This window comes from Echinops telfairi, unplaced genomic scaffold (assembly GCF_000313985.2).
Source record: "Echinops telfairi isolate 266 unplaced genomic scaffold, ASM31398v2 ScPeMD7_7400;HRSCAF=8409, whole genome shotgun sequence".
Taxonomy (NCBI): Eukaryota; Metazoa; Chordata; class Mammalia; order Afrosoricida; family Tenrecidae; genus Echinops; species Echinops telfairi.
The window spans coordinates 49358577-49372289 of record NW_022111300.1 but is presented as its reverse complement, the minus strand read 5'-3'; the positions used below and the strand labels follow the sequence as shown (position 1 = coordinate 49372289).

Sequence of the window (13713 nt, the reverse complement as noted above, 5' to 3'; positions counted from 1 at the left end):
CAGTGGCTATGTTTAAATACATAAAGTGTTAATAATTACAGGCAATGCACCTCAAGAATTGTATTTATAATTGCATGCAATGCCCCTCAAGAATCTCAGAAGATCTGATTTGTTCTTGCTTTAGGGTTGTTGTTGTTGTTGTTATTTTAATGAACATAACACTTCTTGATGTTTATTTTTTTTAAAGTAAACATTGCTTTGGAGGTGGTTCTGGCTCATGGAGCCCCCATTTGTTTTCAAAAGTTGATGGTCAGGACTTTCTTCTCAGATGCCTCTGGGTAGACTTAAACCTCACACCTTTCAGTTAGCAGCCAAGCTGTGGAGAAGTGAAATTATAGCTCTTCTATCAATATCTCGATAGCTTCCGCCAAATGTTTGCATGAGGCCACGCAAATAATATTTAGAGGACTCAAACTTGGAGATTTCGTCAGTTTTAACATTCCTCTGAGTATAAGAGAACCATCTCAGAAGCAAAAACAAAAGGGGTCTCATGACTGACAACAAAGAGGAGCCGCTAACAGAGCCCATGTGAATCCCGTGCCTGAAGTTGGGAAGGCAGCAGAGTCACCACAGGTTGAGTTGATGATGGAAAATCCTGAAGAGACACCAAAGTGCCATCTATCTTAAAATGCATGTCAAACAACAACAAAAAAGACTCCTGTGGGACTGAAGGAGGAAATGCATGTCATGGAAACCATGGGACGGAGCACAAGAACTATATTGAGACTGTGGGGCAGAGTGGCACGTAGGCTTCCAGGCCTTCAGAAGTAGAGGCCAAGGGAGCATGTGACTGAGAGCTGAGGACCAGAGAAGACTTGGATGCTCGTTGAGAAGTAACATTGCTATGAACTGTATTCTTACTGCTTTCTGATCCTAGCTTGTGGTAAATTGTTGACTTCCTTAAAGCCAATAAACAAGAGTTGTCTGCAAGTTCAGTGTGGCCATTGCGATGGATTATGCAGCCCGGCAGAAAAGAGTGCCATGGGATGAATCATTGGCGTCAAAATAGAATAAAAGAAGGGTGGAGGTTGGAGGCAGGTCTGACCTCAGCCTTAAAGCAATCAGCCTTGGGCTGGTGTCAAGTTGAATTCTCTGACCCTTCGTGTAGACAAAGGAGGTCAGATGCAGCCTCCATGCCATCCACTCACAAGCGTATTCATGTGTGCACCACGCAAGGACTCCCAACTGTGGAAGCATTCTCAAGTTTCCTGCAGGGGTGGTGGCTGCAAAAGCTCAGCACTTTACCTGCCCTAGGCCCACATTCTCTCTTGGCAGGATGATGACCATACTCCAGTAACCGTCCACGTCGGACACCTGAAGCACTTGCACCTGAGGATCATTTATGATACCCAGCTTGAAGAGGCCCTGCACCCGCATCATCTGCACAGGTTTGCTCCGGAACTGCAAAGAAACACACAGTGAGTGACAAGGTCCGTAGTTGGGTTTTTTTTTCCTTATTCATCTTTCTTTCAATTAAGACAAAGAAAATCTACACATATATCCCCCTCCAAAGTTGTTCACAGGTGACAAAAAAATGTTTTTAGCTTCCCACTGATAGTCTATTATTAGCCATGACTTTGATGACTTAAAGAGGGTGAAAACCTAAAAGGAGTAACTAAATTAACTCCTACATTGTCACTAGTTAATACTAGCTCCTATCAACCCTACAGAGCAGCGGTTCTCAACCTGTGGGTCATGACCCCTTTGGGGGTTGAACGTCCCTTTCATCGGGGTTGCCTGATTCATAACAGCAGCAAAATGACAGTTATGAAGTAGCAATGAAAATAATTTTATGGTTTGGAATTCACCTCAACATGAGGAACTGTATTAAAAGGTCGGGACATTAGGAAGGTTGAGAACCACTGCATAGACTAATACTGTCCCACAGAGCTTTCAGAGCTGTAAATATTTCCAGAAACAGACGATCAGATCTTTCTCCCATAGAGGGAATGGTGGGCTGAATTTCTGACCTTTTAGTTAGTCACTGAATGCTTAACCACTGTGCCACCTAACCAAAAAAACCTTATTACCATCCAGTAGATTCTGACTCATGGAAATCCTATAGGACACACTGTAATCTTTCCAGAAACAGCCATGCATATGTCTTTCCCTTTGAGCCGCTGATGAGTTGGCGAGTTAGAACCTTGGCCTTTTCGTGACTTGGATAGTGCTTTAACCACTGTGCCACCAGGGGACCTTAAAGAAAGTAGCTACTGCAAAATAAAATGCTGACTTCTCATCTATTACTTTTATTCACTGGCCATTTATCAAGGAGCTCTGCTGGCTTAGTGGTAACCTATTGGCCTGCTAACTCAAGATCATCAGTTCAAAACCCCTAGCCAGTCTGAGGGAGAAAAATGAGGCTTGACTCCCATAAAGCGTTACAATCTTGGAAACCCACAGGGACACAGGGATGGTTCGATCTTGTCCTTTGGGGTCATCCTTAGCCAGAATGGACTCACTGGTAAGGAGTTTGGTTGTCTTTGTTGGGGCTAGTTGCTTTGAGGAGTGAACACTCCATCAGGTATCTTTCTATTAATCCTCCTGAAATATTCCCTTCATCTTTCAGAGGGTTCCCCAACCAGCTGCTCCTTGGATGGACGAGCATCAGGACCTATTTTAAAAATAGATATGCTCAAGCCTTTCTGATAAGTCAGAATATCCAGAAAGATGGCACTGGAGTCTACATGTTTTAATACACACACAAAAAACCCATTATATGTTTTACCTCATTATATGGAACCTATCTAGGAATATATATATATATATATTCTATTCCAAATATATATATATCCCAAACAATCAAACTCATTGCCATCAAGGTGATGCTGACTCGTAGTGACCTCCCTGTGGGTTTCCATGACTATAACTGTTTATGGGAGTAGAAAGCCTGTCTTTCTCCCACAAAGCTACTGGTGGTTTTGAATTTCCAACCATGTGGATCCCAGCCTACCACACCACCATGAATATATATTTGGACTACCAATCCAATCTAAAGTTAGCAGTTCGAACTGATCAGCTGCTTTTCCAGAGGAGGATGAGGCAACCTGCTTCTGTGAAGATTTACGACCTCGGAAATTCTAAGGAAAGTTAGCTCTATTCTGTCCTACAGGGTCGCGATGAACCAGAATCAACTCAAAGGCAGTGGTTTGATGGGTTTGGTTTTATATCTGTATAATTTCACCACATTTTATGACCTCAAAATATAATTACAGTAGTCTTTGGAAAAATGTTATTAGCTATTTCTTGACCTAACAAATATGTTTGACTGTAAAATTATGTTTCTCCTTAACATTCTTTAGTATTGATTTTACATTGAAGGTATTAATTCAGAAATGTAAATCTTTTGCTATTTTTACCATTAGCTGTAAGAGATTTTAAGTTTACCTATAATTTCAAGGACTTTTTGGCAGACTAGAGTAAATCACTTGATAACTTGGGACATAGTTATCGTATATAAATCGATTATTTCTTACTTAAACAGCATGTCTTATTTTGGCTGCAACAATATGCTTCGGGGAGGGAGTACCCTGTGAGCCTTAGTGGCATAATGGTTACACATTACGCTACTAACTGAAAGATTTGTAGCTCGAAAAAACCAGCCACTCCACAGGACAAAGATGAGGCTTCCTACTCCCATAAAGAACCCTACAGGGACAGTTCTACCCTGTCGTATGGGGCGCTATGAGTTAGCATTGACTCAATGGCATTGAGAGTTAAATTAGCTTAGCGCTCACCCAGAATCTACTTGGAACCTTTTCAAAGTCTCTAATTTGCATACCTTTTTCATTGTACAGCTGCAGTGCTAAAAATAGCATGGGTACTTTTAAGCATGGTAAAAGTGCAGTGGAGAATTTAAAAGATAGGTTCAAACACAAACCAAAAGTCTTCAACTCTAATTCAGCCCTTTTATGATTACGTGGATAGACTGGTACTTTGGAAATTAATCTGTCTACGAAGAACTATAAAGAACTTATTATATGGTTACCTCTTTTGAAGTTTCCTTCAATAAAAAAAGAAATTAAACCACGAGACTACCTCATCCATCCAGAAAGCCATCGTTTGGGTCCCCTCTTTCTGAAATGCATTCTTCCATTTCCCTCGGAAGAAGATGGGGTTGACCAACACCAACTGATCATAAGGCACGATGTCCTCATACGGGAAGAGGCCTTCGATCTCACCTTTGAGGGGAGACACAGTGAGAGTAGACTCTGAGGTTGAATGAATCACACAGTAAGACCATACTAGAGAAATTCATAGTCATCTGTGGAAGAGGAACTCATTTCAGTTTAATTTGCGCTTCTTTTCTGAACCTGATTTTAAGTTGGGGTAAGCAAACCAGACGATCCTCACCAAACCCCCCAAAAAAGATTTCTGAGAAAATGAATAAACATTCAAAATTCATTATTGACAAAGGATGGGTGGTGCAGAAGAGGATGGGCTACTTACTCATTTAATGGTCATGTGTAACATGATTGGGGAGTTTTCCTGGCTTTCTATAACTAGTAGATGTTAACAGTCTTTGTCATTCTACATTCAGTAACACGCCTACACTAGTAACAATTTTGATTAGAGATGGAGGCAAAGCTCAAATGCCAAAGAGAGGACTATACAAGTCTAGCCTGTTCCCTTATGTGTGCGTATTGTCATATTATAATCTTACAGTGAGAAAGACCTTCCTAAACAATTCTGGACTTAGAAAGTCTAAGAGAGAAGACAGGCATGTTTGACCCCAAAAATGTTAAATGTATGTGGCCAGAAGACTTGCTTCTGAGTTCCAATACAAAGGGATAGTATATTTAAGAACGTCTATTGAAATTACATGTATTTCAGTGATTACATATATTTTTAATAACTGTATATAATTATATGCATTCGTGCAAGGGAAGAGAAGAGAGAGGGACGACGTTGGTCTTCAGCCTCCCACCTTTTGTCTTGATTTCAACCCATGAGTTAATCTGCATTCTGGCATCTTCCAGGCTGGTCATGAAATCCAGAGTTCTAGGTTTTATTTTGTATAGTTGTTCAATGCAGTCCAAATAGCTCTATAAAGTAGAGTAGGAGAAAATGAGACAACAAATAAATTATGATTTTAGTACTCTTAGACCTTCAGGTAAGACGTATATAGGTAGCTGGAAGCAGAGTAGATCAAATAGTGCTACCTAAAACTAAAGCAAATACCACTGTCATCAACTCATTCTGACTCATAGTGACCCTCTATGGTGTTTGGGGAACTATAAACCTGTACAGGGACAGGCAGCCTTCTCTTTCTCTCAGAGAGCAGGTGATGGATTTGGACCACAAATTTTATGATCAGCCACTCAATATCTAACTCAACAGGCCACTGGATACATGTATGTAGAACTAGGCCCAATTAACAAAACTATATATGGAGGTGCCCTTTTCTTTTTTTTCTTTTCAGTGAGGCAATATTAGGAGAGTCTCAAGGCTATTTTTGAGTTCTCCATTAAAATTAGTTTTTTTTAATCATTTTATTGGGGGCTCATACAACTCTTATCACAATCCATACATACATACATTGTCTCAAGCACATTGTACATTTGTTGCTATCATCATTCTCAAAACATTTGCTTTCCACTTGAGCCCTTGGTATCAGCTCCTCTTCTTTTTTCCCTCCCTCCCTACTCCCCCCTCATGAACCCTTGATAATTTAAAATTATTATTATTTTGTCATATCTTCACTCACTTTTCTGTAGGTTCCCTTTTCATGTTTAAGGCAGATACTTAATTAAAAGACACAAATTACTAAGAAACTAGTTTTAGTGACAAGGGAATTTCTCTTTCTTTTTAGCCTCAGATATTGTGTTGTATGCCCATAAACACGAGTAAGATAATCAATAGTCAGCCTAAGCAGAGTTGCAAGCTATCAATTCCTTTTTGCCTGATGATGTCAAAATCTTATCAGTATTGGTGTTTTTAATCGTAATACATAAAATTACATTGTATGCTCCTGAAGCGTAATTGAACTTTTTATAAAACAGCATTAAACATTAGACTCAAAGCCCTTTTATAATTTTCTAGATGAAATTGCAAAAAGATATAACATATGTTATATTATATACAAAAATCCAAGCAGTTATTAAAATTATATGTAATCACTGAAATACATGTAATTTCAATAGACGTTATATTATTTTATTGTTTTATATTATATACAAATATCCATTGGACTGCTACCCACAAGGTCAGCAGCTCGAAACCACAGTCGTTCCAGGAGGGAAATATGAGACTGTGTTTTCTCTTCGGACATGTTATCAGGAGAGACAAGACCCCAGAGCAGGACCTCATGCTGGGTAGAGGGCAGGGGCAGTGAAAAAGAAGAGGCTCTGGACACGACGGATTGGCACACTGGGTGCAACAAGGGGTCCAAACATACGAAAACTTGTGAGAATGACACAGGACAGCTGTGTTCCCTTCTGTTGAACTTCGGGTTGCTCTGAGTTGGAAGCCGACTAGCCGGCGCCTAACAATAATTCCTGTAAAGATGCAGAGTGTCAGAAAACCATAGGGGAAGTTCTACGCTGCCCGGTGGGGTCAGAATTGGTTTTTCAGATACATAAAACCAGAATAATTGTCCCCTGATTTGGAATGTTATCAGGCGAGACGAGTGTCTGGAGAAGGAAATTGTGCTTGCTGTAGCGGAGGAGAAGCAAAAAAGAGAAAAACAGAAAGAGCCTCCGTGAGCTGAATTGACACCAGCTGCAGCTCTGGGCTCAAACCTAACCGCAATGGTGAGGATGCCACCAGGGGGCAGTGTTTCCATCTGTTGGACACAGGTGGTCTGCGATTGGAGCCAACTCAACAGCACTGGAGGACAACGGCAGTCACCTACGGTGCTCTCTTTTCCTACCTGTAGAAACCTGTTTGACACCAACTCACCTGGAGAAATGGATTATTTGTATCTGCAAATATGCCGCTTGACATGTAAATTTCACCGCTGTTGGATTTTTGGATTTCAGAGAGGAGGGCTTGGATGTGTTCATGGACTCCGGTGTCTTGTCCACACTAGGGTGTAGATTAAAAAAAAAAAGATTGAGAATGGGAGAGAGTGGCATCTATTGAGGCTAGACTAGAGGCTCTTCAATCTCTTAAACAAAACCAGGGACCAGTGCCCTCGATCCAGTGATAATTCTCGGTGCCTGCATGCGTGTCAGGGGAGAGCTGGGTGACATTGGCTTTTAACGTTTGCTTTCTGTTGATGTTTGTCTTTCTTCAAGAAACAAAAGCTATGAGTGCCCATGTTTGAGTCTACCGTCATATAGTTTGCAATATCAAATATGATTTACTGAAAGTTCTAAGTAAACCTAAAGAAATACTTCATGTTTACACCTGTGTATTGAAATTAGAAAATTATCATTTTATCTGTTTAAAAAAACCCACATAACATTAGATGATAGAACTTGGCACCAACATGAAAGTAATTCAACAGCTGGGTTTGCAGAAGTGCATGGCCAGCCCTTCCTCCCAAAGCACCTCTTTGGGAGTCCCGAACCTCCAGCTTTTCTGTAACAGCAGGCGCATAAGTGTGTGTACCATCCAAGGACTCCTCAGTCTGCCATACCCCACTGGCACGGAGTTGGTTCTGATTATCGCGGCCTATCCCACGGAGCAGAACTGCTCCATAGAACTTAGGCTGTAATCTCTGCAGAAAGACAAGACTTTCTGCTCCCATACAAATGGATTGCTGCAGAAACCCACCGGAGCAGGTTCTACTCTGCCCTGGGGGGTCACAATGAGTCTGAATCAACTTGCTGGCAGAGAGAAAGAGAACACCTTTGCAGAAGCACACTGCCACATAGGTCTCCCAAGGTTGCAGCTGATGGATTCGAACATCCCACCTTTGGTTAGCAGTCTGGTGCTTAACCAATGTTATTTCAGAGAAAATGAAATTAGAAGCCACCCTTTGTGTACGTTAGAGCTCTTCCCTTTCGCTATTGCAGGGGCTGGTGACCTTTGCAAGTGGAGCTGCTCAGCAGGTACCGCCATCAGGCTCAGGTGTGCAGCAAGACCTGGGCCCGCCACTGCCTGAGTCAGAATTTGCTCTGTCTCCATCACCAGCTGGCCTGGGCACACATTCTGATATGGTCTTGTTAGCACAATTGGCATCATGAAAAACCATGTTTGCCTTATTTTGTAACATATAAAACTGCCTAGTGATAAATTCAGGTCACATAACATTTGTTCTTTGTCGCCCCACCATAGAGGGTCCTATGGGGAGATTACATGCTCCAGGAAGCTACAACCTGCCTTAGACAAAGGAAGGTCTACGTTGCCTATCCACCCGCCCCCATCCCCGCCTCAAGATTAACAATTTGGCAGAATACCGAACAATAAAGGTCTTAAAGGCAGACCAACCTCAATACAGTGGCATTTTCCTGTCATGTGTCTGTTTGGGCTTGGCACTCCCATTTTCATCTACATTTTCCTGATGTAGCAGGAAACAGGAAATAGCTCCTGTGGACTGGGTGCTCCCCGTGCTCCAGATACCACCGAAAGCTCCTTGCCCCAGGATTCAGCTCTCTGGGTAGCTTGCGGTGCCACAACAGCCTCTCTTTGAGAATCGCTTCCCTCCTGCACTTACTACTAAAAGGAGGACAGGATCTTTCTTCTTAAAGACCAGTCGCCTTTAGGACAATCGTTCGGACAGTTTTACATGTTCCCAAATCTCCAAGTGATTAATTCTTTGCACACAGTCCATGTAGGAGTTGCTACTAACCCAATGATGGTGCCTGTCTATGGTCTAAACTCAAGGCGATTGGGAAGGAGCGCCCTGCTCCTTTTCCTTCACCTGGACTGGCTCCGATTCTCAGAGAGGTCTGATGCAAAGCAGATTCTATACCTACCTCTGCACTCGAAGAATTTGAAGTTCTCACCAACGCATCCAAGTGGAGCACCTGCAGTGGGAAGGAAGCACAGAACTCCGTTCAAAGGTTTTGCAAACCGCGGCAGGAGGCCAGGGGAGGGCACAGCGACCATTTTCTCATTGCATTCTGCCTTTTCAGGAACTGTCTACCCGCCTTTTCCCTGGCAAGTTTCTTCATTCTTCTGTTCATCGAGAACAAAAGAAAACGTTATTCCCAAGAGAATAGGTGAGATTGGGAAGCAAGAGGGCAGGAGTTTAAGGGCTAGAGGGTGAGAACTCAGATATAGGGGCTACCTCAAAACAAACCCACCAACCCATCGCCTTCAGGTCAGTTCCTCCTCGTAAGGACACTAAAGGACAGAGGAGCACCCTGTCGTGTCTACAAGGCTCCGGTGGTGTAGTGGTCACTCTACAGCTGGGCTGCTAACTGCAAAGTGAGCAGTGTGAAACTACCAATCGCTCCACAGGAGAAAGACCACTCCCATCTACGGTGACAATCTTGGACACCCACAAAGGCTGTTCTACCCTGTCCTGTACGGCCACTATGAACCCGATCTACTCTGTTACAGTGCGTTTGGTGGTTCCTTTTTAATCTTCCCAGAGATAAACTCTCTCTCTCTCTCTCTCTCTCTCTCTCTCTCTCTCTCTCTCTCTCTCTCAGGAGCTGACATTCTGACCGGAAGCCACGACCCCCTGGAGTGCCTCAGGCACACCTCACCTGGATGCACACTTACCTTTCTGATGCTTTTGAAATAACATGAGCTACAGATGCAAGTGTGTCTTAATAAAGCCACGCGCTCCCTTTTGTAGTGTCACTTAATGTTCCGTGTTGCTAAATTCCCAGTTGTGAAACATAGTAGGGACCCAATCAATATTTTGAATAAAGACTGAATGATTGTGCAGATAAATGACTGAATCGGTGTCCTGGGCAGCAGTTAATCTTATTAGTTAGTCACTGAGCACAGAACCATTATGATTGGGGTTCATGGGTAGTTATTTTCAAGCTGCTTTCATATACTTTATCTGCAGTGATGTTCCCTTTGTGGATTCAAACATTGAGATTATTTTCCCTACTAGAGTTTTATGTTTTCTATTAAAGACAACTTACTGTCTAACTTGTGGTCTTATTATCATTTCCCAAGGCTCTCATCAACTACAGCTGACAGCAGGCATTATAGCTCACCTCAAATATTTAAGAGTGAGTGGCTTAAATGTGGTTGTTTGCTTTGTTTTTTTGCTCTAAGAAGAGAAATGGGGTAAAAATGTAGTGTATTTTTTATAACTCTAAAATAGTATAAATCATATAGGGCAAATAGTATAACTATCCAAAACTACAGATGGAAAGGGGATTAATGTAGGCTGCTAAAAGTGGGAACATGAGAAAGGAACAATGGTTACTGAAAGGTAGACTTTAGCTGAAATCATAGAAGAAATTTCTTATAATGAAACTGGTCAAAATGTTTTTATCAGAGGCTTGCCAACAGTCTGAACAGCCTCTGGACTGGTCGTTAATGACTCATGCTGACTCATCAAGACCCTATAGGACAGAGTAGAACTGACCTGTAAGGTTTCCAAAGCTGTAAGTCTTTACTGAAGCAGACAGCCTCATTTTTCTTCTGCTAAGCAGCTGGTGGGCTTGAACCACCAAGCTTTTGGTTAGCAGCAGATTGTTTAACCCCAGCGTAACCCCCAGGGCTCCTCAGGGACATAATGGGGGTCCATAATTCAATGGTGTCTGCTAGTATTGCTTCCATCAGCAGCACCACCATTACCATAATCATCAATGGGGCACACTTGTTGATCCTGGAATTCTGACTCGTTAGCTCAGTCTTTCAGGATTGTAGGAGAGAAGTATGATGAGGATGAAGCGATGGGGGCGGGGGTTTCTTCATTCTGTGCTTGAGGTAGTCAGGAAAGTAGGATTGAGCTATTTGGTCCTCCTCTAACTCAGGCTGTGGTGCTGTCCTAAGAGACCAGGGGGGGTTTCCAGTCTCTGCCTCAGCCTCTCTCTGATCATGTAACCTGAAGCAAGCATAGGAATGGAGGGAGCCAGCCGCCAGCCTTGTTGCCTCCCACCCAGAAGGAGAGGGGGGGAGGGCGAGGGGAGTTTGGAATGACTCTGTACATCCTCATTGTAGGCAACTTTGATAGATGCCCATAGCTCTCTCCTTCTCAGCTGTGTCTCTATCGCCACAAGCATGCATTCATTGAGCACCTCCTGTGATTCTGTCCACCTCTGGACAGAACTGGGATAACTCACCATGCATGCAAATAGAATGACATGGAGAGATTTTCTTGATTAATCTTCCTTGTATTTAAACTCAAACTTGTCGAATTCATTTCCAGTTCCAATCTTAAATTGGGAGAAACCTGGTTCCACTCATTACTCATTCCCATCAAACCAGTGAGCTGTGAATCAGGCATGTTGAAAGATACCTGCCAAGGAATACTGCCTCCACTTCCCCTGAAATTCTTTATTGAGTTAGCACTGATTATCCCCTTAGAAATGTATGTAAATTATAAATTCTTTCTTTAGATTGTAAACACCTTGATATTCTTTATGCTATCCACTTATTTATTCAATCAACAGCTATTTGGTCAACAGTATAAAAAGTTTGGAAACCTCCTTGGGCACTTACTGTGCCCAGAGCACATCTTAGTGCAACCCTGAACACTAACTGCATTTGCATTCCTAATCTGCTGCTAGTTTTCTATTTATACCTCAAAGATTACTCTCAATTTGCCTCAAAAAGGGTTGCATTTTGATCAAACAGAACATAGATGTCGTCTCACTTGGGAGGATGTTTGAAGCTTCTGAATTTTGGGAAGCATTTTAGGAATCGTGACTTTCAGCAAGAAGGTTTGGGGAACCTAAGGTTGCAGCTGGGCAGGGAGGGTGGAGCCCTCAGTTGTTCCCTAGGGCAGGTTGGCCTCAATGAGTGATTCTATCTGCTCATGTCCCAGCTGTGACCCTCATCCCTTGCTTCTCTGGACAGAACTGGGATAACTCACCATCTTCACCCCTTTTGAATTAGACAATTCCATAGGTGACCTTAAATGTCGATGGGCGTTCACTTGCGTTTACAGAGTGGGGTGTCCAGGAAGCCTCGATAGAAGGAAGTGCTTGGGCTTGTTATGGAATTGTTCTCTAGGCAGGTGTCTTTGTGACCTACCTTTGCAATCTGAGAGGCACTCTGACCTCTGGCCCCAAAGAGCACCAGAGCCAATGTGGACAGGAGACCCAAGGGAGAATAGACAAGATTCTCCGACGTGTGGTCAGGGCTCATTTCCTTAAAGACATCAAAGCAGAACTGTGTGTTCGCGGCACTGATTGAGTCCATTGCTCTCGCTGGGGTCTGGAATATGGACGGAAACATTAACAGCACATAGGTTACTCATTTGTTTCAAATAGCAGTAATGGTTACTTCTATTGTTCCAGGGGGCCTTTATGGAAGCAAACTGCAGCAAACAAAAGAAGAGCGCAAAAAAGAAAAAAAGATTTCTTTGCTACATTCTACCTTGATGTCCTTTTGATGAGATTGGCCTAGTTTACGGAGTGATTTGCCTTAAAAGCTCAGCATGTTCTAACAGCCTAAACATATGTACTGAGCATACATTCTGAGCTAAGAGCCTTCATATGCATTTTCTCATTTAATATCCACCACAAATCCAAGAGATGCATATTTGTGGGGATAGTGTTGTAAGGCTCTCACCTGCCTCAGGACCAGTGCACTGGTCTTGCTTCTCAGGGAGAGAGAGGAGCTCGGTCCTCCTTTGAGGATCGTGGTGACCAAGGAGATCCACAGTGCCCAAGGAAAGCACACGTCCATTCCTGGGCCACATGGAAAAGCAAGACCCCTTGCTTCAAGTGAAGAGTTGTATACGATAAGCCCAGGCCCAGAATACTTAATCTCAGAGTCTGAGTTCCCGAGAACCTAATCAAAATCTTACTATTATTATCAATTTTTATATAGCAGTTAGGGTTAGCCATGTGAGAGATCAGGTTATCAGGAGAGACCAGTCGCTGGAAAAGAACATCATGCTCGTAAAGTAGAGCGTGAGTGAAGAAGAGGAAGACCCTTGATGAGCTAATTGTCACCGTGATGGTAAAAATGAGTTCAAATTTAGGAAAACTTGTGAGACCAACAAAACTGAGCAATGTTTCATTCTGTTGGCCACAGGGATGCTAAAAGTTGAAGCCAACTCAAGGGCGTCCAAGAACGCCAGGTTTGAGCATGATCTTGAGCTCCAAAGTCAATGTCCTTGACTTCATCGTAGATGCCTTCTTGGGATAGCGCACAGGCCACTCGGGAATTCTCATGTGGGCCCTCTGGGCATGATCGTGGATGTCTTTTTTATTTCTGAGCATCACACAGTTCCCTTTTCACATGCCAGGACAGCCTCTAGCTTTCTTTTAAGGTGTTCACCTAAAAATCTTAGGGTCTGGTATGATCATTTTGTAATATTCATTCAAACGCATTAAAATGTCCATCAATCGGGGAATTAGGGCTTTCAAGAGTAGCGTTGAGTGACTTGACCGTTTTGTATGTGAACTACCACCACTTTCAGATGAGAGCATCTAAAAATTACATACTTCAGAGGGATTCGTGAGGTTTTTAAAATGATCTTTGTTTCCATCTCTCCTAGCAAAGGGCAATACAAATTGTGTATACACACTCAGTGAAGCGACTTCGACAATTAGAGCAAGTGTGTGTATGTGTACGTGTTTTGCTTTTTAATGGATTAATTCCATCTAATTTAATACAACTCTTTTAATCCTGGTTAGAAAATCTGATGTCTTTCATTCATAAAAAGGAGCAGCCTAGTTG

General features: G+C 42.6%; 1 protein-coding gene across 1 annotated transcript; it reads right to left on the bottom strand.

The window, feature by feature from the left end:
* Window positions 1-300: 300 nt before the first annotated feature.
* On the bottom strand, window positions 301-12714 carry LOC101638771 (ovalbumin-like). Its single transcript, XM_004703129.1, has 8 exons — window positions 12598-12714; window positions 12058-12240; window positions 8865-8915; window positions 6901-7026; window positions 4928-5045; window positions 4039-4181; window positions 1246-1401; window positions 301-444 (listed from the first exon to the last, which is right to left on the bottom strand). Exons 1-8 carry the CDS (start codon window positions 12712-12714, stop codon window positions 301-303), a joined length of 1038 nt encoding a protein of 345 aa, XP_004703186.1.
* Between the last annotated feature and the right edge of the window lie 999 nt (window positions 12715-13713).